This window comes from Brachycentrus maculatus, unplaced genomic scaffold (assembly GCF_059751285.1).
Source record: "Brachycentrus maculatus isolate JH-2025_06_01 unplaced genomic scaffold, ASM5975128v1 h1tg000144l, whole genome shotgun sequence".
Classification (NCBI taxonomy): domain Eukaryota; kingdom Metazoa; phylum Arthropoda; class Insecta; order Trichoptera; family Brachycentridae; genus Brachycentrus; species Brachycentrus maculatus.
The window spans coordinates 4,213,351-4,240,655 of NW_028280897.1; the positions used below are offsets into that span (position 1 = coordinate 4,213,351).

At 32.4% G+C, this 27,305-nt stretch overlaps 1 protein-coding gene across 2 annotated transcripts; it reads right to left on the bottom strand.

The window, feature by feature from the left end:
* Nucleotides 1-1,978: 1,978 nt before the first annotated feature.
* On the bottom strand, nt 1,979-23,683 carry LOC148308945 (uncharacterized). 2 transcript variants are annotated; one of them, XM_088260915.1, is made up of 8 exons: nt 23,611-23,683; nt 23,185-23,337; nt 21,899-22,034; nt 15,491-15,618; nt 13,696-13,821; nt 12,347-12,523; nt 6,286-6,516; nt 1,979-4,412 (listed from the first exon to the last, which is right to left on the bottom strand). In XM_088260915.1, exons 2-8 carry the CDS (start codon nt 23,186-23,188, stop codon nt 4,291-4,293), a joined length of 924 nt encoding a protein of 307 aa, XP_088117041.1. In that variant the 5' UTR covers nt 23,189-23,337; nt 23,611-23,683; the 3' UTR covers nt 1,979-4,290. The 2 variants fall into 2 exon arrangements, with proteins under 2 accessions (XP_088117041.1, XP_088117040.1); XM_088260914.1 differs by having other exon boundaries at nt 12,320-12,523.
* Between the last annotated feature and the right edge of the window lie 3,622 nt (nt 23,684-27,305).

Here is a 27,305-nt window from a genome sequence, read left to right on the forward strand (position 1 = left end):
GTTGTCCCCATCTCACGATATCTTCCGTCATACACATGTGCTCCGGATATCAGTGTTTCTTACGCGGTTAAGCTTAAATTAGCAGTACACAACGGAGTCCTGGTACCAAACCTAATGTATGGAAGTGAAGCACGGAGATGGCAAAAAAGGATGAATGTAGACTGAATGCAGCAGAAATGCGATCTTCTATGAATGAAAGATGTTCGAATGGTAAAATAAGGAAGAAATGCAAAGCTGAGATAAGAATTATCGATAAAATTAAGAACGGTGTCTTGAGATGGTTTGGGCATGTGAATCGAATGAGTAAATAAAGAAGAGTACAACAAATTTATGAGGCGAATGTGGTTGGTAATAAAAGCAGAGAAAGACCACTAATTAACATTATTAATGTGACACGAGTTTCAAGACGTGTCACAATATAATAGTGGTTTTTACCAAGTATATTTATTATATAAATAGTATATTGCAGCCTTTCACTTCATAAAAATGCAAACTGACATCTGTGATTTATATCTACGAACTAAAAGCGTAAATGTATCAATGTCAAGGAGTGTATTAAATATATTTTTATTTTGACGTATAGATGGCGGTATAATTTTTTTAAACAAAAATATAAAATAAAACATTTTTTACTGAACAAACACAAAAATTAGCAAGGATAAATACACAATTATTGAAGACCTTTGAACGATTCATAGAAAACCACTCAATCAATCATTTGTTAAATAACTAACATTGAATTATTTTCACATTAAAGGTTAACTAAATGTAGTTCGTGTGAATTCCAACAGATAGCAGAAAAATTTAACATGTAAAAAATATTTTATTATTTTTGTTTAAATTAACTAACCAACCATCACGGCATTTCTCCGCTGGGGTTGGCAGAGAGAATATAATAGAAAGATCTGGCTTCACTAGTAATCTTCGCCTCTTCCAAATTAATGCATGTCCTTACAATGTGTACAAGGTACACAACACCGGGAAGTGAGGGTTAACATCACTTCTAGACATTTGTTTCTAACGACATTAGCATTTTAACCCATTGCTACACAAAGGGCGCTTGTCCACTACCCGGAATTACACGGAATTTTACCATCCGGGACGTCAATTAGCGTTTTAAAACGATGATTGGCTTGGATGGGCTTGTGCTTTTGTCCATATTTCTTCGGATCGGTGCTCTTGATTGGTGCGTGAACACGTTGCGCGTAAATTCGATCACGCTAAACTATCGTCGTCGTTTTTATTTTTCAAAAACGGACTGCAGGACGGTGAAATTCCATGTAGTGGACAAACGCCCAAAGCCGGCAATTCGTCGGCTTGACTTTGAAGTGATTTTTTTACATCAAAACTTAATGTCAATTACTTTCACAACTCTGAACTGAACACACTCTTCCAAAACTGCCTGGAGATGAGCCATAATGATCAACATAGCTTACGAACAAAAAAAATGCTTTTATGGTTTACCATTTTTATTTTGTGAGTAATTTAGTCTTAATGTTATTGTGATAAAAAAATGTGTTGTATGAACAAATAATGTCATATTTATTATTGGTGCAATGGGTATAAATACGTCGTCCATCAGTATTGATGGTGCTTGAATTACAGTTAAAAGTAATCCATTAACTATGAAGTGTGGATATCTTTGACTTCAATTCTGAACTCTAATTTCTTATGACGTTAGCATTTGTAAAACGATTACCAAACAGTATTGTCGAGTAGATGGAGAGTCTGGACCTGCGCCTTTAACGCAGCCCAATGATTGAGAGGTTCCTTTATTTTGCTATAGCCATACGAAAAGTAAAGTAAGTACATAGTAATACTGAAAATTGATGAACATTTGATGAAAGTAAAGTTACATAATGATATCTAAAAAATGTTTTAATTTCCTTATATCATCGATGCCCAGTTCATAATAGGATATTTCATACTCAAAAAAAGGATTAGGAAATAAAATAATTCAAGTAGTAAAAATATTTATTAACAATTTTAACATATTTAAAACAATTATTTTAGTATATCATAAAGGTGGAGACTGACCGGAGTATAACGTAACACATTACGATGCGGGTATTCAGGAAGTCAGTACACCAAGCCGAGCGCTTCATCCATAGTTTCGGATGCTCGGTGATGCTCGCCGCAAGCGATGTTACGATGTTATGTTACGACGAAATGCTCCAGTCAGTCTCCACCTTTATATTAGTTTTCACTCAGTACTTTCTTTATTAACAGAAATATTGTTTTAAGAATGCATTCTTAATAAAACAAAAAATTATTTTACCAACTGAACACGAAGTAGGTATCAACAAAACTACAAAATATAGCAAGTATGTATGAAAACATGTTAAAAACATCTGAAATTAGAGGTATTATCAACTGATAGTCAATTACTAGTAATGTCATCATTTCAATGGGCATTCTTTAAATTAATTCAATGTTGTGGCATTACTTGAATGATGTACATTTATTTTTTAATATCTTAAGCTATAATTTGTCCTCCTCTATAGTGTAGTGGTTAGCGTGCTAGGCTATCATGCTGGAGGTCCCGGGTTTGATTCCCAAGAGGGTCAAAATAAATATTAGTGATTTTTCTGTCAAATATTTATTTAATATGACCCTGGACTGGTACCTGAAGCGGAAGGCTGATTACCTTTCCTTTGTGTATAAAATGATCAAGATTACACTGCTTCTATACAATGCAGTGCCCTATGCACCATTGGGGTGCGGATAAAGGCTAGAAGAATTATTTTGTATTTCAATTTTAAGGCAGTTCGACGAATTCTTGTAGTCATATTAACACATTCTTGTAAGGTCACATATCGCTCACTCTTTTCAAGAATGTCATAAATCAAAAAACTTGATTTTTCAGGAGAACGTTTTTAAAGTTATAAAATATAACACAATGTATTAAAAATAAATATCAAGCCACTTATTGAAGTCTTTACTATTCAACAGATCTTTTTAGGTAAAACCTGAAGGTTTTTTCTCCATTTGAAAAATATTTAGTATTTTTAAAATAATTATTTAACAATACCTTTTCTTCAAAATGCAAAAACAACATTTTCTGCCCTGTAGCGGGTAAATATTAAGTTAAAAATATGCCTCTTTTGCTGGGATATAGTACATTTTCTGGGCATTCCGAAAACATGCACAGCTGAAAATTGCCGATTTTTTATTTATGACGTTCTTGAAAGGAGTGAGCGATATAAAAAAAATCTTAGTTGTGCTTAATACATATAAATACATTTTGTCCTGAATCGTCCTGTTGGATGTTTGCAGGACATATATAACCTAAACAGGTTTGCATGTACACGCAAAATACCACATCACAACTAATGATTCAAGTGATCAAGGGATTCAAGCACTAATTAGCGTGCAGATCTGCCCGACAACAATGTGTTATTATTAACACGTTGTCGTCGGGACACGGCAAATGCCGTTTTTGTCGACTGTCGGAAATAAAATGCGTTGAAGGGTAATCTGCTACCTGGGTGCTAGGCGACAGTCTGTTGACATTATTTGCGATGCCTTGTTGGCTAGTGTGTCGCTTGTAAAGGCATCGCCAGAAATCTAGAGTTTTTATGCTATCTCAATCTCCAGTTTAGTTTGAGTCATTTCACGTATTGGACTATTTTTTATACCGCTCGCACTGTTTTGTTTACTGTTTGGTATTTTATTATTTGAATATATGAGCATTGTACAGGGAATGATACCTCGGAGGGGAAGACTATTTTTCAAAGCTTACAATGCTTCTAAAATTGTGAAATACGGAATACTTAATTAAAAATTATGATTATAATTTATTTTTGATTATCAAATGTCATATATGATTTCTTTGATAATTTTAATCGAAAATATTATTTGGTTTAGAAATTGTGTGAATTTTAAGAAAGCAATATATTTTTGCGCTAATCGCTAGAAACGTAAGCTAGAGTCTATTGTTCGAAGCGCCCGACTACAATGTGTTAATAGTACTATGTATTTGATAATGTTTCCTAATAAGGGTATTTGGGCACCCTTCTAATAGATGGCAGTCACTGTTCACTCGCATTCAGGGACACCGAAAACTGAATTATGTAAAAATAAGTCGTTACTTAATTTGGTTTTTAGTTTTAATCACTGAATACTAATTAATCCCTCGATTATTTATTCAGCACATCTATAGTAACATTAATATTCAGTCAAATAGCATAATGTCAGCATGTATGTTTTCTTCTTTAGCAGTTATTCCTACATTTTGGTTCTTGAAATATATCCCTTTTTTCTAAATGCAACTCTGTTAAAACGTTTTTTTTAACTCAAATTATTTGTGCAAGGTTGTTGAACATAATTAATACAGAATCCCCGGTTTCCAAAGTCATTGGGGGCTTCTACGCTGTCAGTATGATAAGCCAAACGGAATGGTTTTACTGTACCTGAAAAAAAAAAGATCATATTCAATATAATACATCGAATAACGATCATAATTCATATAAGTATTTTTGTTAGAAAACAGCATTTAATTTAAGTTGAACGTTATATTTTATTTTCTCAAACATTTCATAAATGAAACTAGAATTGTCTCTAAAAATAATCTAGGTGGTCTACAATGTGGTATGCTGTAACCATTTTAACTACCCCTATGAACTCTATCATAGAATGAAGTGAAGTGTATTATAGTGAATTTAATTCTCTTATATTGTGGTCATACAGTTGAAAGTGACCAAGTGCATTGTTTTACAAAAACGAGATCATTGACTATTTGATACCTTATTAGCTTAACCGGATCCACGCGGCTCGCATAACCGTATGTGTTTTAACAAGGCATGCCCCATACGCGGCTGACATAAGCGTTTGTGTTTTCACTTTGCTCCAAGTTTCGAACCTCAGTTCAACTTGGAGGGATCTTTTCATGGTGTGGAACTTTGGATAAAATAATACGTCAATCCTCGGCCTTATGACATCTGTTGAAATATCTGACTAATAATTTGTAACATCACAAGGATAAATAAAACAACAGATCACTGATTTTTCTTGCTGTCGGTAATTAGTCCGCGCCATAATCATGCCCTATATCTGTCTCACTCTCGACGCTACGCATCGCCAGTGGGTAAGAGTGACACACGATGCGTGCTTTGATTTATTTATGTTACGATCTAATTTGTTTATATTACGATATATTTCAAGAATAATGTTACACACGTGTATTATAGAGTACCAAAAAGGCACAATGAATCCCATTGAACGTTTTTGTTTAGGAAAATAAATCGTTTCATAACTAAATACATGATAAAAGTAATCATTTAAAAAACGGCGAAATACAGCCGCGCACGAGCGTCTCTTAGGAACAAAATTAACGCGTTTAAAAGGTTAATATTGCCCTGAAAACATCCCAAAGGATTTTAAACTTGGAAGTATAATATATTGACTTTTTAAAAATGACTAACTGCATTGATGTTTACTTTCTTGCTAAGCAAAAGTAACTTGAATGGCCCTCCTGAACTTTTTACGTTTTGTTAGTTGGTCACTTTCTCATGTACGACTACGATATGGTTGTGAGATATGGCACCTTACAAGGTCCCAGAGCAGCCGTATACTTATAGAATAGATGCCTGTGAAAAGTTTTAAGCATGCGGTGGTTAGACTTCGTGAGGAATAAGGAAATACTTCATAACACGCAGCCACCCACGATCACAACTTTCGTCAAGATAAGACGATTCAAATGGCTTGGCCATGTACTTGCCTTCCGAGTACCGTAATCAAATATTGTTTTAAATTATGGGTAACAGACTTTGTTTTTTGAGTTGTTTGGTAAGTACTTCTCTACGGAGTTGAATCGTGAGCCCTCGAGATCAGCACTATGAACCGATTAGAGGCATTCAAAATATGGCTACATCGTAGAATGCTACGCATTATGTGGACTGATATGGTCAGCAATGCAAATGTGCTCCAAAGAGCAAGAACGGGGAGACAGTTGCTGACTGATATCAAGGTCCGGAAGTTATCTTATCTGCGGCATCTTGAGAAAAGTACAAGCTGTTGTACCTAATCATAAAAAGCAAAATAGAAGGTTGACAAGGTGTGGGCAGAAAATAGATATCCTGGCTCTGGAATATATGAGATTGTACGGAGATCAGAACCGTTGAGGCGCTGTTTAGAGATGCCCAAGGCTAGAACAATTACTGTCAAGTGAAAGTCGACGTCAAGGGGACTTACCATGACACATGGGATGTGATTTTCGCATAACATAAGTCCATTCCGGTTAGATCAAGTCCTTTCAAAGCATGATTTGTGATAAAACAAACTTACTGAATACAGGAGAAGCTTGAAGGGAAACTTCAGCAGCAAATGTTCCTCCACATATGCGGTCGGTACAAGAGGGTGCAGAGGCCGGCGGTCTGCCAACATTAGATGCACAAGGAATGATGATCCAATCTGCGGGACAGCTATTGGGAGTATTGCTCGAGCCAATCATTGCAGGGATCGCCAAATTACTATTTCCAGTCAACGTGAAACTCCTTGATCGGTTGAGGGATGCAGCTAAAATGGAAAATTAATATAATTCACTTAATCGAGTTCTTTTTTTAATTGTCAATTTTATAGTGGCGTCTTTTCAAAAGTCGAGGAAATTATTTTAATTCATTAATTATATTTTTGACATCTTAACATAGATGAAGAAGAAAATGCTAGTCAGGGCAATTACAGGGCTTACTACTTATCATAGGCTGGATTTAAGTGATCACTTATGCACAAGCAATTATTTACAGTATTTTTATTTTATTTTTAATAATCCCCATTGTTACTCCTTTGGTCTAACTCTTTAATAAACTTTCTTTTACATTTTAATATGCTAAATACGAGTATAACACATTCCAACTAAGGTTTTCACAGTTATTTTTCAAAACATCCATCTAAAATTTATGATAACTGTGACGTATTCGTATTTGCAGAGACTTACTAATTTGTATAGTATTTGTAAATTTGAAAACCGTCGATGACATATTCCGATATTCCAAAACTTTAAAATGAGGGGTTTGGAATCAAAACTCACTAACTCCACTACATACGAAAAATTAGATAAATATGTACAGGTTTCAAAATCATACATCTAAGTAACTTCACTGCTAACTTAGAATCACCGAACTGTATAAACTCATGCCTCTAGCGAGATAGCGAGTGTTTTTGCCTAGAATTTTCACTCATGAATTACATTAAATTATTGTAACTTTAAACATAAAGAGTAAATCCACTCACGAGTAGGCATAGGCTATAAAACTTAAAAAGTTTAAGCCAAAGAAGGGTCAAAATAAGCGGTGTTGCATAAGTTGCAAATATATATATATATATATATATATATATATATATATATATATATATATATATATATATATATATATAAATAATATATATATATATATATATATATATATATATATATATATATATATATATATATATATATATATATATATATATATATATATATATATAGGCAGATTGGTAACAGAATGGAAATGAAGCTTACATTGTCCATTACATATGGTATATTCGTCTTTCGGGACGAAAACACGACGTAAAACGAGGTTTACCTGTATTTCTCAATGACATATCTTATTTATTATAAGTATAATTCGTTTACTGAAAAATAATTTTTCTAAACAAACAAAAAAAATAAGAAATGTAGATTGTGATAAAATAGCACTTTTTCTCGATTTTTTCTTAATTTCGCGTTAGCGGAGTTTGTGAGCTTTGATTTTATACCAATCAAATGTCAAATTTGTTTTGTCCAATATCTGAGACCTACGCATGCGCATTGAATACTACACGTGAGTAGTCCACTTGTAAACTACGTTATGATAAAAAAATAAGTTTTTTAGACAATGGCGGCAATCGGTAGAATATTAAACCTTCTACCAACTTGAGCTTTTTTAAGATATTTTTTTAATAGCGAGTATAGCATAGCGAGTTTTGAAAGAGCATTGATTTTTCTATTCTATTTTACTACTAAATTCGTTTTAACAAGTTTTTGCAGATTATGCTAAAGGTGGAGACTGACCTCCACATTTCGTCGTAACGTAACACGTTACATTGCGAGCATTCAGGCAGTCAGGCAATTTTAAACTTAATATTTACCCGCTGCAGGGCAGAAAGTGTTGTTTTTGTATTTTGAAGAAAAGGTATTGTTAAATTATTATTTTAAAAAACTAAATATTTTTCAAATGGAGAAAAAACCTTCAGGTTTTACCTAAAAAAAGATCTGTTGCACAGTAAAAAGCTCAATCAGTGGCTTGATATTTATTTTTAATACATTGTGTTATATTTTTAAACTTTAAAAACGTTCTCCTGAAAAATCAAGTTTTTTTATTTATGACGTTCTTGAAAGGAGTGAGCGATATATTAAAAAAAAATCTTTAAAAAAAGTCGGGCGTGAGCAGATATGTGACCTCTCCGGTGGAATAAATACGAATCAACGAATGCTGGGACCTAAACATGGAATTTATTTATTTTTAATTTTCTACATTAGCTAAAAAACAATTGGCGCCATTAGCTAAAAAACGTATTTTTTAACAAAACGTGGTTTGCAAGTTCGCTTGTCCCTAAAACGCCAGTATAATATTAATACGTCATCGTCTATGATATTTGGGATTGCGTAAGCAATTTTATGCGCAACACCAACGAACGGGTGCCAGACAGAGTTACCAGGTCTTTTCCAAATAAATTTTAAGTTTCAATCGTTTATTTATATTATTAACTTAAAATACAATGTACCATTGCACAAGAGCGACTCGCTTACCTAACTTATAAAAATTATATATTTTTCTCAGTAATACTTCCAGTAATGTCTTATTCGCTTTAACTGCCTCATGCATTTCGCGACATCGCTCACTCCTTTCAACAACGTCATAAACCAAAAATCGACTATTTTCAGTTGTGTATGTTTTCGGAATGCCCAGTAAATGTAGTTTATCCCAGCAAAAGCGGCATATTTTAAACTTAATATTTACCCGCTACAGGGCAGAAAGTGTTGTTTTTGCATTTTGAAGAAATGGTATTGTTTAATTATTTTTTGAAATATACTTAATATTTGTCAAATGGAGAAAAACCTTCAGGTTTTACCTAAAAGATCTGTTGCACAGTAAAAAGTTCAATAAGTGGCTTAGTATTTATTTTTAATACATTTTATTATATTCTTAAACTATAAGAAAGATCTCCTGAAAATCAAGTTTTTTATACATGACGTTGTTGAAAGGAGTGAGCGACATGTCAGACTGAAATTACATCGTATACATAATTAAGCCTTCACCATGTGCATACTTAATTTATTACGGCTGTCCTGCACTATGCAATCCACTGTGTTCATTAGCAACGATGGACCAAATAATCTCATTGCACTCATTCTCACCCCCTTCACGAAAATATCTTTTAATAGCATCCCAATCTAGCAACAGCCTGAAACACAGCTGGAAACAAAGTTGCCCATAGAACTGTTATATGGCTGAGTATGATATTCTTAGCTAACAAAGCATCGTTTCTTAGGGATAAAAATTATTACTTCTACTACTACTACTACTACCATCACGCCGTTTCTCCGCAGGGGTAGGCAGAGAGGTTGGAACGCCACACTCTTCTCTCCTGACATACACTACTCGCCTCCTTCACATCCTTACATCTAGTCACACATGCCCTCCGATTACGCAGACTTTTGTCACCGCCAGATTTTAGGATTTGATCGTGCCAAGTCTTTTTCGGTCGTCTTCGTTCTGTTTTCCCTCTCACATTCGCCACATATATTTTCTCAGTCATTCTCTCGTTATCCATTCGCTCCACATGTCCATACCACCGTAAAGAACTCTTCTTAATCTTTTCAATTATTCCTTGTTCAGCCTTACATTCCTTTCTTATATCTTCGTTTTTAATTCTGTCATACAATGATTTTCCATACAATTAAAAAAATTAATCAGAAAAAATACCGATCCGCCTATACTTCGGTTTTTTTGTCTTAACGGTATTTTTGTTTTAAAACCGAACGCGGTGCTAAAATACCGAACACCTGGCAACACTGGCGACGGCCGACACCGCTAAACATTTATACGAATGACCTTATTCACTGTATTTCATTAACTAACTATTGACATTCCTAATGACAACAATTCTAATAATAACATATTGCCATGTTAGATTGTAATACGATGTTAGGTATTTATTTATTTATTTGTATATCATCCATACACATAATAACAAAAGCTTTTGTAACGATGTTGGATTATTGGCTAATAAATTAATATTAAAAATCACAAGACCATCGATAACATTATTATTGAAATCTGTAGGGAACTAAGGGAGATATTAAAAATAAATATCAAGCCACTTATTGAAATTATTACTGTGCAACAGATCTTTTTAGGTAAAACCTGGATGTTTTTTCTCCATTTGAAAAATATTTAGTATTTAAAAAAAAAAAATAACATTATGTTTTCTTCAAAATGCAAAAACAACATTTTCTGCCCTGTAGCGGGTAAATATTAAGTTAAAAATATGACTCTTTTGCTGGGATATAGTACATTTTCTGGACATTCCGAAAACATGCACAACTCAAAATTGACGATTTTTGATTTATGACGTTCTTGAAAGGAGTGAGCGATGTGTGTTTATAAATCATTGAACACATTTTAATTTTGAATAATTTATGTATTTCAGGCATATTAACCCGGAAAAAGTCCCGATACCAAAGGTTAAATGTAGAATAGCGAAAAAAAAGAAGAAAATACGATGTTGTACGAGTATATGAAAAAATATCCTGACCGGAAGGAAATATTTCCGCGATATACCATATAATTATGATTGGTCCCCTGGGTGGGATTCCATGTGGAAGTTAACGCAAATAGGGATGTCACGAATGGGTAACTGTTACTTTTCCCGGATAATCATAAAATTTCTTGTATTTTCTTTCCAAATTAAGAATCTGATGAAAATTTACAAATTTAGTTCATAGAACAATGTCTCACTCTTCGACCGGCTACAACTGCTATGGGGAAAGCGATCTTACCAGCCCGCAACCAGCGCACTGAATTTGGCGATCGTGCCTTTGCTGTTGCGGGACTTTGAAAGCTCTTCCACCACTAATTAGAAAGAATGAGAGTGAGATGATATAATATTAAGAATAAAACTAGAAACATATTAAAGTTGATAGCTAAATCATTTTCATTACCTCCTTTTCCCCAATTAAATCACAGTGAAGCCCCTTGAGGTAGTATTTTACGAAAATGGTGCGATATGAATTATCCACATTTATTATATTTTTTATTTTTATATTATAACGCAATAAGTTAAAAAGAATCCAGGAATCTGAATTGGCTCCATCCCTTTGGAACGTACTGTATAACGACTTTTTGAGATTGTTGGCGATAACGCCATCGCCAAAAGTGCCATGTCTAAGCTAGACAAAATCTGGAAAGACCGGGGTGTGAGTAACAACACCAAGATGAAGCTTGTCAGGAGCTTGGTCCACTCCATTTTTCCCCATGCTGCTGAAACATGGACCATAAAAGCAGCAGAAAGGAGAAAAATTGATGACTTCGAAATGTGGTGTTGGAGGCGCATACTCCGAATTCCATGGACAGCTAGACGCACCAATGAGTCCATTCGCTAGGAACTACGCTTGGATGGCTTGACTCTGGCCAATATCTGTACCCGACGGATTCTCCAGTTCTTTGGACACGACAAGAATTACGAGGGTATGCACGATGATAGCTTATGAAGATGATGCCCTAACATACGTAATCGAAGGCCTGGAAATGTTACCTTTTCGAAACTAATCAATGACTGTACTGTTCGTTAAAAAAACACCACCGGAGCCATTTTGTCATAACCTAACACGTTACGATCCGAGCATTCGTATAGTCAGTACAGCGAGCCGAGCGCTCCATACATAGTCGGAGCGCTCGCCGCGAGCGACGTTACGACGTTACGTTACAACAAAATGCTCCGGTCTGTCTTCACCTCGGCTGTCCAAACTAAAAATACAGTAAGGGACATTTTTTTCTAGTACGTTTTTTTTGCATTTTTGGACTAAGTGGAATCTACTTAGTCAAAAAAAAACGCATCAAAAAAAAATGTCCCTTACTGTGTTTTGAGTTTGGACAGCCGACCTTTAGATATGCTTTTTAGTTTTTAGTATTACTTTGTTATGTTGTAAATTTTGAATGGATTTTTTTACATTTGAGTTAGATGGCTCATAAACCGATATGGTTAATGTTAATTCCGTGTTAATTTTGCTACCAAACCTCTTGAGCATCTGCGGTTAGATGTCTGCCAGCAGATCGGAATGAAATAAAGATTTTACTCTGAGGGTCGAAGACTCCGCCCTCACCTGCAGCGTTGGCCACGTCGGGGCATGCAGTGTACTGCACCCCGCAGAAGTTGCGCTCCACGCGGATGCAGATGCTGTAGTCCTGGTTGGACAGCTGTAGACCGCCCACGGGATCGTAGTTGAAGGATCTCAGCTGGCCTGACACGCCTGTGTGGTACTGCAGGCACCCCTCTTCGGCTGTGAAATAAGAAATAAATATATTTTGAAAGAAATCAATTATTAAAAGCATTAATAACTTTGTGGTATGGTAATAAAACAATCCCCTATCATCCATTGTTTACTTTTCGTAAAACCACTTTTATAAACACTTATCCGTGACTACCGGTTTCGGAAAATCATTCCATCGTCAGGTCATTAAAATAAAATTATTATTACAATTTGACATTTGTATAAAAAATAAAATTTTGAAAGAGAGAAAGAAAACAAATGAATGCCAATGGGAATATTTTCAAAAGTGGACTTTTAGTTGGTTATAAGAAATAAATAATTTATTAACAGTTATTTATTTTGTATATTAAAAGCATTGATAACTTTTTGGTATGGTAATAAAATACTCTCCTTATCATCCATTGTTCTTTTTGTGTAATACCACTTAAGTATATTAAAAAAAAGTGGTAAAACACAAAGTGAACAATGGATGTTTAGGAGTGTTTTTTTTATTATTTTTTAAACAAATATAACGTCTTAAGGCTGAGATCACGAACGTTCAAATTACAACGCGTTCGGCTTCTTCGGAAGTCTCTCTCCACTCGATTTTTTTAGCATATACCGCTCATTTGGTGCAACAATGGCGTAATTACGCTTTTAGAAATATTACAGGATTCAGACAATAGCGTTGTACTTAGTTCAAAAATGCAAAAAAACGTACTACAAAAAATGTCCCTTACTGTGTTTTGAGTTTGGACAGTTGATATGATTAATATTTTATGTATTTTGTCTTTTGACATTGCATAGAACACATTTGAAATAGAATACATTTGGAAGTCATAGACTGGATTAATACAAAATAATGGTAAAAAAACTAGCACTAGATCAATCTGAGAAAGGTTCTTTATACGAATAAATTAATAATTAATAATAATAATAAATAATAAAACCCTTATCCGCACCCCAATGGTGCATAGGGCACTGCGTCATATAAACGCAGTGTTATCTTGATCGTTTACACATGAAGGAAAGGTGATCAGCCCCCCGCTTCAGGTGCCAGTCCAGGATAATATTGAATAAATATGACAGTGAAAAAATCACTTATATTTATTTTACCCCCCTTGGGAATCGAACCCGGGACCTCCAGAACGGTAGCCGAGCGAATAAATTAATTATTAAAAAATATTATATACATAAATTACCTCTGTAAATAGTACTGCATGGAATTTGAGTAACTTTGACCTTCCAATTCCGTTGAAATGACGGACCACTTGTTACAAATGTGAGAGTTATCGGATTTGTAGTGCCTATTCCAGCGTCGATATACACTGTAACAAAGACATTTAAATAATACCGTAAATAAACAGCAACAAAAAAAAACAGAAAAATATTTTTCATAATGTTATAGGATTATTGGTAAATATTGGTACAATGCTTTATAAAATACAGTAAAACCTTGATAAAACGGGCTAATTGGGGGGAGTAGGGTATCCGTTTAAGCTGAAAGTACGTTATATAAAAAAAGGATTGAATTTTTTATAAATGAACTCTGTATTTAGATATAAATAAACAGTACAAAGTTCACAACACCAACAAAATTCTATATAATGTCTCAGACACTCATCGTGAAGTCAGCTGTCCAAACTCAAAACACAGTAAGGGACATTTTTTGTAGTACGTTTTTTTTGCATTTTTGGACTAAGTATAGATTCTACTTAATCCAAAATTGCAAAAAAAACGTACTGCAAAAAAATGTCCCTTACTGTGTTTTAAGTTTGGACAGCCGAAGTGACGTTGCCTTTTGATAGCAACGCGATTGCTTTCTGTAATCCTCCTTTGAAAAGGGAATCAATTTATGTTCGCACTTTTGAGGTTTGTTTTTTTTATATAATCGATTCTCTACAATTACGAAAGTGAGTATAATATTTATTGACCGGATTTTTGACCGTTATATCTGAAGTTCGTTAAATCAAGGTCCATTATATCGAGGTTTTTCTGTACTCCAAAAAAATATAGAAACCAATACTTAAAGTTACGAGACGGACTCCCACAGAGATAATATTCAATACATGATAGTCAAAAAACTATGAATATGCTAAAACAATCCTTATATGTACATGCATTTAAGAATTACTCTCGCATAATACAAGAACGCACCTCCCAGCAAAGCACACAGACTACAATCAACACATATAACATAGAACTACAAGATTCAAAACACAGAAACACATCAAATACATACCCCTTTTGGTTAAAAGAACTTTGATTATAACGCAATAAAGTTGTACAACCTGCTTCCATTACCCATAAAGTCATTAAATTAAAAACTAAATATAAAAGCGCTATTCATAAATGTGTAATAGAAGTGGGTAGATCTGAACACCATTTAGCTATGTCGCATTCGATTGCTTATCATAAACGAATTCCCTTCACGTAATTGTATAAATAAATATCGTAAAATGTGCCCTTGACAGGGGAAAACTCAGTGAGGGCACATTATTGTAGTTTGAAATTAAATAAGTATAAAAAATAGAGTAAATTCCCCTATAACGTTTGAATAAGTACCGCGATATGGGAGAGAACGTTATAGAGGTTAAATATTTAAGAATCGTATTTTAATTTAATAATGACTCATTTTAGTCATTTCCGCTGGTTTAAATGTAAAAATACAATATTAAACATTAACCCTTTGTAACTATTCCTCCGATAACGCAGTAGTTATTTCAACGTTATATAGGGGTTGACTGTAAATGTGGCGCAAAGAACCATGAAACGCATTAGAAAAATTTCGCAGCAATACATACATACTCATAATCAAGAGAATTATGAAAAATGCTAGAAAACTATATTAAATAAGTATTAGGCACACAATAGCAATAAATAATAGTACCAAATTACCAGTGAAAAGCGCTCAAATGACCAAATTTTGTAATGATAACTATTACCTTTAATGTGCGTTTGCATAATATTGTACATATATTAAATATTTGTGCTCACTGTGATTTCCTTGGTTGATCCCACAAATGGCTGGAATGGGGTTACCGCCGGACACAATAAACTGGTCGTTATTGCAAATGTGGTTCACTGTTTCCGGACCAGTTATTTGAAATTGGTCAAAATCCAACCTTCGAAATAAAAATATAATATATTACATAAGAGTGTCGTGAAAATAACTTGAAATTGGTCAAATACCAACCTTCGAAATAACCATACATATTATATATTACGTAAGAGTGTCGTGAAAATATTTTGAAATTGGTCAAAATCCAACCCTCGAAATAAAAATATAATATATTACATAAGAGTGTCGTGAAAATAACTTGAAATTGGTCAAATACCAACCTTCGAAATAAAAATATTATATTTTACATGAGTGTCGTGAAAATAATTTGAAATTGGTTAAAATCCAACCTTCGAAATAAATATATTATATACACTTGGGTCTCGAATAACAAGGTTTTATGTAACACTAATCTATGAATTGTGGCATATTTTTCGTAAACACATGTATTATACACGCTTTTTATAACACGTTTTCAGAAAAATAAATGATTTAAATAATATATTTGTTATTAACAAAAAAAAAATCTAGTTATAAAAATACAGTAATTTGGAATTAAAAAAAAAAACAATCTTCCAAATAAAAATATTATATGGTATATCAAATAATGTTGTCGTGAAATAGAACAAAATCCAACAACATAAATAAATATATTATTTATTACATAATGGTGTCAAAAGAGTAATTTGAAATTGGTCAAAATCCAACCTTCGAAATAAAAATACAGTCGAACTCGGTTAGAACTAGGAAGACGGGACCGACTGATTTTGCTCGTTATAACCGTTACTCGTTACATCCGAATATAGGTATATTTTTCATAAACAAACCTAAAGGAAGACATGAAGTATCTGGAAGGGTCACATAACACAAAACTTCGCAATTAAAATAAAGTACGCCATTAATCCGTTAGACACGTGTCAAATTTTTCTGTCAGTACACTTTTCCTATAAAATTTGGAAAATTCTGAGCCTCTTTGGGTACAAAATCTTTGTATTCAAGCTTCATCAACATTCGTACGATCGCAATTAATGATTTTTTTTGCGGGTCCGTGATGTTTTTTTTTTCAAATGTGGATACCAATAAGGTACTTAACATCTTTACTACTGTCATAAACATAATCCGATCCCGGCGGTATCGGTTCATTTAACTGCCGGTCGGATTTTATTGCCTAGGGCAGGGGCTCCCAAAGTGTGCGCCGTGGCGCCCTGGGGGGCCGTAGAAAGTATAGAGGGGCGCCGTAGAAAGTATAGAGGGGCGCCGGGAGACGATCTTCTATCATTATCCAAAACCAATCCGTTGTTCTCTGTTTCAATTCTGAATTCTTATAAATATAATAAAACTCAATTTCATATTGTGGATGTTTTAATTTTTGTGCCTATCTACCCTATGAACTGTAAAAGTTTAGAAGTCTTTATTGAAAGACTCTATGTATATTTATACGTAAATATATATATATATATATATATATATATATATATATATATATATATATATATATATATATATATATATATATATATATATATATACATATGTATATATATATATATATATATATATATATATATATATATATATATATATATATATATATATATATATATATATATATATATATATATATATATATATATATATATATATATATATATATATATATATATATATATATATATATATATATATATATATATATATATATATATATATATATATATATATATATATATATATATATATATATATATATATATATATATATATATATATATATATATATATATATATATATATATATATATATATATATATATATATATATATATATATATATATATATATATATATATATATATATAGTCACTATATCTATTCCGAATAGCTTACTAAAAAAGGGCGCCGTGACAAAATACTAAACTTGTAAGTGCGCCGCGGGTTGAAAAAGTTTGGGAACCCCTGGCTTAGGGTAAAAAACGGTGCTCTTAAAAAATCGACACATTTACTGTTCTAAGAATTTTTGTTCGGTATTGCCCTTCTTCTAGTAATAACCGTGACAAAATGTATGCAGAATACCATAAATCAAAATTTCAACGAATGTTTCCTCGTTATATCCGAGATCTCGCTAAAACCGTCTAACCTTGGAAATAAAAATATTATACATTACATAATGTTGTCGCGAATGTAATTTGAAATTGATAAAAACCCAACCATTGAAATAAAAATATTATATTACATAATATTGTCGCGAAAGTAATTTGAAATTGATAATAATTTAACCTTCGAAATAAAATATTATATATTACATAATGTTGTCACTTAACCAGCCTATGTTTGACAGGTCATAAGCTTTATAAATACCCAGACTTCCATATTCTTCTCCATCTATGTTTAGAAGCCGTAAATATACAAATATTATACGTTCAAAACATTTTGAACAAGCGGCTTCTAAAATATGTACATATATAATATATATCCGTCCGCCTCTGTAGTGTAATAGTCATCACCTTTGGGTACCGTACTGGAGGTCCGACGTTCGATTCCCTGAGGGAGGGGGGTGGTCAAATAAAGATTAGTGTTTTTTACTCAAATGTTTATTCAATACTACCCTGAACTGGTACCTGAAGCGGAGGGCTAATCACCTTCATGCGTTAACGATCAAGATAACACTGCATTTATATTCTGTAGTGCCCTATGCTCCATTGGGTGCGGATAAGAGGAAGAAGAAGATATTACATTATTAACATACTGACTGCAAGGTATGATGAAGTTTACAGTATACCGAAATATTGTTAGATACCGCAACTTCCTATCTCTCTTAAAATTCTTGTTTATTATGTACATTTCCATATATGTATATTCTTTATTTTGTTTAGTTACTTAATCTATAACATATCGCTCACTCCCCTCAAGAACGGCATAAAACAAAAAAAAATGGTTTTTCAGGAGAAGGTTTTTAAAGTTTAAAAATATAATACAATGTACTAAAAATAAATATCAAGCCACTTATTGAACTTTTTACTGTGCAACAAATCTTTTTATGTAAAACCTGAAGATGTTTTCTCCATTTGAAAAATATTTAGTAAATTTAAAAAAATAATTAAACAATACCTTTTCTTTAAAATGCTAAAACAACACTCTCTGCCCTGTAGCGGGTAAATTTAAGTTAAAAATATGCCTCTTTTGCTGGGATATAGTACATTTTCTGGACATTCCGAAAACATGCACAACTGAATATTAACGATTTTTGATTTATGACGTTCTTGAAAGGAGTGCGCGAAATGTTAAACTGTTGGTCATATAAATATGTATACATAATATTATGACATACTTTTGGTTGAATTGTGATGATGTCAAGGTCGCGCCAAAATTATTTAATTAAAAAGTTATGCATCGGATCATATATTCAAAATTATATAATATTAAACTTTCTTATATATTATATGTGACACCGGACTGTAATAAATGGCTACATTTTCAATAGCCCACGGCTAAATTTTCGATAAAAAGTAATTTATAATTTTTTTCTTTCTCAGATATATCGCTCACTCCTTTCAACAACGTCAAATATCAAAAATCGTCAATTTTCAGTTTTGCATGTTTTCGGAATGCCCAGAAAATGTACTATATCCCAGCAAAAGCGATATATTTTAAACTTAATATTTACCCTTTTTTTATTATTAGATTAAAACCAATATTTTTAGCTTTTCCACTTTTTTATTTGACCAGCGACCGGGTTTCGTCGTTACCGACATCATCAGACTTACCGTTTCGACGTTACCGACATCATCAGACCAGTCTGATGATGTCGGTAACGACGAAACCCGGTCGCTGGTCAAATAAAAAAGTGGAAAAGCTAAAAATATTGGTTTTAATCTAATAATAAATTAAAAATGCAATTCCATCACGAAGTGTCAGTGGATAATATAAATCTAATATTTACCCGCTACAGGGCAGAATGTGTTCTTTTTGCATTTTGAAGAAATAATAAATAATAAAACCCTAATCCGCACCCCAATGGTGCATAGGGCACTGCTTCATATAAACGCAGTGTTATCAAGGTGATCAGCCCTCCGCTTCAGGTACCAGTCCAGGATAATATTGAATAAATATTACAGTGAAAAAATCACTTATATTTATTTGACCCCCCCCCCTGGGAAACGAACCCGGGACCTCCAGAACGGTAGCCGAGCGTGCTGACCATTACACTACATTATTTTTGAAGAAAGGGTGTTGTTTAATTATTTTTTAAATAAACTAAATATTTTTGAAATGGAGAAAGAAACCTTTAGGTTTTACCTAAAAAGATCTGTTGCGCAGTAAAAAGTTCAATAAGTGGCTTGATATTTATTTTTAATACATTTTATTTTATTCTTAAACTTTAAAAATGATCTCCTGAAAAATCAAGTTTTTTGATACATGACGTTGTTGAAAGAAGTGATCTATATGTACCTAATATTATAAAGAGTTTTTTTTTAATAAAAATTGTCCCGGGAGTCATTTCATGTCAAGCTTTTTACTTTAAAAAAATTCATAACAATACCATATTTTATAATTTTTATGAATAGTATAAATAAAGATTGTAATTACGAAAGCACAAGCATTGTTTCGTCTAAATTGAAAAAAGCCCTGCTTTATATATTATACAAATACAAGTCCTATCTACCCTTTAATTCAAACAGCTATATAAGGTATCAAAATTTATGACCAATATCACTAGCCGTTTTTGGTTGGTTGGAAGATATTGCTTCTTAGCAATAAGCCCGCCATTATACATTTTTTGTGTACATGGAGTTAAAATAAATAGACAAAAAAATAAAATATAAATACAAATACTATCTATCTACCTTCTGATGGCAAACAGCTATTTGAGGTATAATTTTTTTTTACCAATATCACCAGCCGTTTTTGGTTGGTTGGAAGATATTGCTTCTTAGCAATAAGCTGGCCAATGTACATTTTTTCTGTACATGGAGTTAAAATAAATAGAAAAATAAATAAAATATTTATAAAATTTTACTACAGTATATTTTACGTACGAAATCTCTGAAAATGGTTTTTTGGTACCATTAACTGAATTAGAGAACTAGAGAAATTTAAAGTTGTCTACAGCACGTAGTTAAGTCGTTAACTATCGTGTGTAATCAACTCAATGAAGTGAAGTACATTAAATATAACATGTTCAATAGAACCCATTTTTTCAATGATGGGAGAGAAATACATTCCTACCAATGTTCCTAAAAAATGAATGTATTTAATTCATACAAGGAATGATTTCGCATATAACATATAATAAATTTTCTCAGATTATTTAATTCTAGTGTTAATAAATATATCTAAAAACAGTTCATTCCATTCACACTTAAACAACAACTTTATACACATTCTTTATATGCAACTTTAAGCACACAAATCTCAATTCGCTCACTCCTTTCAAGAAAGTCATAAATCAAAAATCGTCAATTTTCAGTTGTGCGTGTTTTCGGAATGCCCAGAAAATATACAAATGTAAAAATCTCGGTGAGTGGTTATATACTAATTTTATTAACATTTTTGTAAAAAAATAAATAAGTAAAAATGACTAACCACAAAGTAAATGCTTTAAATATTAATAATATTGAGAATATAGACAAATCTTTTGAACATAAATGTTACCCGGAGAATTTTGCATTTTTTTGTAAAATCGACTTACATGGATCTGTCGGATTTCGAAAGTAGGCGACACATATCAAATATAATCTGACACATAACTCTTATGGTCAAAAGAACTATGATTATTATGCAATAAAGTTGTATAACCTGCTACTTATATCGATTAAGTCATTAAAAATTCAAAACAAATGTAAAAGAGATATTCATGAAAAGGATAATTGTTAGCGCTGAAATAGATCGCACAATTCAATGAAAAAAATTATTTTGTTAAAAAAAAAATTAAAAAATATTGTAAAATGTGCCCTCGACACGGGAAAAAAAAAAGTGAGGGTTTATTTTTATTATAAATCGCAATTAGTGATTATGTATATGATGAAATATATTAAAAAATATATTTATTTTTGTATTATTTTTTGACATCTCAACATAGATGAAGAAGAATATGAAAGTCTGGGCATTTACGGGGCTTACTACCGTCATAAGCTGGTTTAAGTAATCACTTTACCAATTCTTCCCATGATTGACAACCACACTACTAAAATTTCTCACTTACTAAAAACTAGGCGAAACAATTGTCACAATATTAATTCTTGTTTTTTTTTTAAATAAAATACAACTTAATAGACTCAAAAACTCTGTGTTTGATTTAAAAATGAATACATAATATTCATTTTATTTTGTCATGTAGAACGTACCTTATTTGGCATACATCCGGATGTGATTTTAACACAGTAAGTTGACAGGATCCTGTTCCATCATATCGAGATGGATAGCCATTGTTCACGAAGTATGTGCCATTCTCTGCTGTGGTACTTCCACAGCTCACAATAACTAGAAAGAAAAAAACACAACTCTTAATATGTATTTTAAGCAAATATATAAGTCCAGTCTGATGATGTCCGTAACGACGAAACCCGGTCGCTGGTCAAATAAAAAAGTGGAAAAGCTAAAAATATTGGTTTTAATCTAATAATAAATTAAAAATGCAATTCCATCACGAAGTGTCAGTGGATAATATAAATCTATTAAATATATAAGTATAAAAGTATTTTTAAAAGCACATATTAAGGTATTTTGGTATGCTGCTCACTCCTTTCAAAAACGTCATATATCAAAAATCGACAATTTTCAGTTATGCATGTTTTCGGATTGTCCAGAAAATGTACTATATCCCAGCAAACGCGGCATATTTCAAACTTAATATTTACCCGCTACAGGGCAGAAAGTGTTGTTTTTGCATTTTGAAGAAAAGGTATTGTTTAATTTTTTTTTAATTTACTACATATTTTTCAAATGGAGAAAAAACCTTCAGGTTCAACCTAAAAAGATTTGCTGCACAATAAAAAGTTCAATAATTGGCTGGATATATATTTTAATACATTTTATTATGTTCTTAAACATTAAAAACGATGTCCTGAAAAATGAAGTTTTTTTGTTATATGACGTTGTTGAAAGGAGTGAGCGATATGTCTCTCCAATTATATCGCATTTAAAATACATATTTTTTTATTTTTTATTTTTACTTGGTAAAAACCACTTATTACTGAAATACATTGTAACACAAATTTTGATGCATTCCGCATCATTTTCAAATACCGTATTGATGCGGAATCATTGAAACAAGTGTCACAATAGATTTTTAAGATAGACAAAGTGACTGCCGAATCAATTTACGAAAACACACATTTTCTCTATGTATATTTAAAATGTTTTTTTTATCCTTGTATTCATAAAAAATACCAAAATTTAAAAATTCCGTTCATCATTTTAATTTGCCAAATTTGTTTTTCGAAATAAGGATTCTGTGTTCCTGGTTGCATCGTCATGTTGATATATTTTCAAAGAGGCATTTTTTATTCATTATAGCGAAAATCAAAACCATTACAGCAAATTGTCTGCACAATCATCATGACATAAACAAGTGACAGTATTAATTGCAGAAATACAAAAATACAATACAAATACAAACAGAGCAACTTACACATGCAGCAAACGCCAAAGCCATTAGCGCAGGAACCATCTGGAGCTCCTTGGCGGGCTCTGCAGTCCTGGGAGGCTAAACACGTGCCATTATTTCCTGATGCTCCTGTGCATGAATCTGATGGGAAGTTCACAACCGTCAAGAGAGATAAAACTGAAAAAAATCAACAGTATTTTACATGGAGAACGAATCAGACTATATATACCAAAATTTTATAATATCTCTGTTATTTTGCAGTATGTCGAAGGATATTGTAAACATGGTATTCGCAATGTCTGGTATGGTAATTATCATCCTTGACTAATATTTTTTTTCAAAATATTTCAAGTTCGCCAATCTTATGTTCAAAAAGCTAAACACTTTATAAAGAGTTTGCTCTAAATCGCTCTAAATTAATAATTGCGAAATATAACTGAGGTTCAATACATTTTTTTGCCAAATACAACTTGCCAAACAGCCTTCGGTAAGGAGACCAATTCTTCGTATGTCAACAGTGAGCTGCTAGTGAGGCACTGTCACGTCAATACGCAACTGGCGCCTTTAAAAAAATATCACTCAGCTTACATATACAAATAAAACCTGTAATGTGGCCGTATATGGATAGCTACCAACATCAGCATTAGGATCGGTGAGAAATTAAACGATACTTGAAACAATATGTTTCGATTCATGCGCTCCTGGTAAAAAGAAAAACAAAATCTCAACCTTTCTCGTTAGACGCTCAAAACTAAATAACGTATTAGTAAGATTACTCTTTCAATTAATGAGCTCCTGGTAACAAACGCATTCACTGCATTTTCTCCGATCATATATACCCGAGTATAGTGCATACCACCTCGAATTGAAATGACGTTTGCGAAATATTTTACTACTCCGTTTTATGTGCTCCTGATACAAAAAGGATTCTCAACGTTTTCGCAGCGCGTTCGAGACGAGACTCCTTGAATTAAATAACGCTTAACTAACGATTTATTACTTCGATTTATGTGACCCTGGTAAAAAGGATGGTAAATATTTTCGCACTGTACTCCTTGAGTATTCAAAGCACGATCAAGTTTTTTTAGATGCTTTTCGATACTACATCAGCATTCAGAATATATAAGTTGTGTTTGACTTTTAAACACTTTTATAATCACCATGTAACATTAGAAGTTGAATTAAAGTCTGATTGTTTTGCCTGATGTAAAACGTTTAATAAACATAATATTTGCTTGATTTATTTAATTTAAAAATAATTCTTGTAAATTTTGTAATGCTGCGGAAATACACAACAAAGTTGCGATCGAAGCGAATAGGAATTTCAATGGAAATATCTAATATTTTACAAAACGTAATTATTTCAGCACGTAGAAAAAAATAATCACGAACTGTCGAAGGGATGTGCTGTAAATATTAAGCGAGAAGCAATTTAGTACGAAATTACCAGATAAAATAAGCTGTATATTTCAGATGGTGACAATTTGTTTATTTGTCTCCTATATATTCATGCTTCAGATAAAGTTATTATATTTTATCTACCATAAATAAAGCTTATTTAAAATATGAAAAATGCGTTTTTCTTCGTTTACCTTCAGATGGAGTCCCTTTAATTTAGATAAACTTCTGACGTTATTATTTCACCCGATTATGATAACTCGAAGTGAATGTTACCTTAAATATTCCACCATACGCACAAATAACGTTTTTTATTATTAATTTTGGCTTTGATGTCAGAACGGGTGTTTGATTTTGTGGAACCATTGTTTTGTCACCATACGTATGGTATGTCATAAATTATTCACTTTTCACCCTATGTTACAAAAAATGTTTTTTGTGATAATAAAGAACTGCAAATGTTCACGCAAGCTTCTTTGTTATTTAACAAAAATTAAACACTTGTATGAGCCAACTTGTATTCTTAAAAAGCCCAGAACTTACCCATCAAAACTAGTATTCGAAGAACTTAATATACCAACTATTGAAGAAATTTTTAATAAAGCCGCTATCTTACAAACTTTTAAAGAAAAAACAATTGAAGTGCAAAATTCAAGTAACTCTAGATATACTAATAATTTAATTTTGCACAGATGTAAAACAACAGCAGCGTTAAACCATTATACGTACATAGGTAAAAAAAACCTTTAATAAACTTCCGGAAAACTTAAAATCTATAAAAAATTATCAAACTTTTAAAACTAAAATTAAAAAATATTTAAGACTCACCCCTTCCTAGACTCCATACCAAAGAATGTTTATATTTAATTTTTAATTTACCTTGTTAATTTTTAATTTTTAATTTAAATTTACTTTGTTTTAATTTACTTAGTTTATAAAAAAATAAAAATAAATGTGAAACGAACTCCCTCTCTAAACACAAGTATCTACTTTATTAGAGAGGTAGAAACGTTATATATAAGATGTTCTGTATATTTACCTATTTTGTATTTCAAAAATGTATTTTTGTAAAAAAAAAAATAATAATAATAAATAATAAAAAAATAATAAAAAAATGAGACCACTAATTGTATTTTATTTTACACTGCAAGTTCCGAATGCTAAAGACGTTTTCATCGACAGATGATCACTACAACAACACCTAGTTTTTTATGATCACCTGTAGATAAAAAAACATCTCATTTCTCATTTCTTGAATGTTTTCCGCAAATACTTTGTGGCACATTTTATAAACTTTATAAAATTAAATAACTTAGTTTTAACCACTTTTTTCATTAATACGATTTAACCTACCGGTTTCGACAAGAACCTTGTCATGATCAGGGTTTATTTGAATTCAAAAATATTAAAAACTCACACCAAAAACTTCCACACACTCCGTAAAAATCTTAAATTTTTTGGGATATATTGTGACATTTACCTTCCCTATCCTTACTATCCTACCTGCAGACAAACATCTAAAATAGACGCTTTGCGGGTTATTACTTTAAACAAATGTAAAAGTATTAAATAAAATTTAAACAACTATGAGAGAAAAGTATGAAGGAAGTGGAAAATCAATGTGTGACAGAGTTAAAAACGAAGATATAAGAAAGGAATGCAATACTGAACTAGGGATCATTGAAAATATTAATAAGAGTTCTTTAAGGTGGTATGGACATATGAAGCGAATGGATAACGAGATGATGACTAAGTAAATATATGTGGCGAATGTGTGGGGGAGAACAGAACGAGGACGGCCGAAAAAGCCTTGACACGATCAGATCAATCAGAATCTAAAATCTGGTAGTGTCAAAAGTATGCGTAATCGGAGGGTATGTATGACTAGATGTATGGATGTGAAGGAAGCGAGGAGTGTAGGTCAGGACAGAAGAGTGTGGCGTTCCATCAAACGGCGTGATGGTGGTAGTAGAAGTAGTAGCAGTGGTAAAAGCAAATAAAATATGCTTACAGCGTCCATTTCTATCTGGCCTAGCAGTCTGTTTGAGAGGCCGAAAAGGCGCGCTCTTAGCTTGTGGGTCACGAGAACGATGTCCGAACAGATTATTCATGAACTCAAAATGGCTGCTTGTCCACGATCCTAATCCGCTTCTATTGAATCGATTGTAGGTATCATTCTGTTCCCCTGGAAAAAAAACAACTTATCATTAGTATACAGCTACCGTTCTGGAGGTCCCGGGTTCGATTTCCAGGTAGGGGTCACATAAATATAAGTGATTTTTTCATTCTAACATTTATTCGATATTACCCCGGACTAGACCTGGAGCAGAGGGTTGATCACCTTTCCTTCATGTGTTAACGATCAAGATAACACTGCGTTTAAAAGATGCAGTGCCATATCCACCATCGGGGTGCGGATATGGGTTCGAAGAATATACAATGTGATATTGGTGTTGAAAATGAAAATCTTCTTGCTTATGTTGGGATGTGGTCCCGTGGTTAGTTTCGCGGTCTCTCGAGTCATAGTTTTTGGGTTCGAGCCCACTCTACCACAATTTGATACCAATTTTTGATAATAAGCCGCTTTGGCTCACAGAAATAGTACGAAATGTAAGTATTTTTATAAATAATAATTACACAGTATTTTTCTTTTTTTAAAAATAAACATCACTATTTCTTAAAATCTACTGTGACACGTGTTTCGATGCATTCCGCATAATTTTCAAATACGGTGTTTAAAAATGATG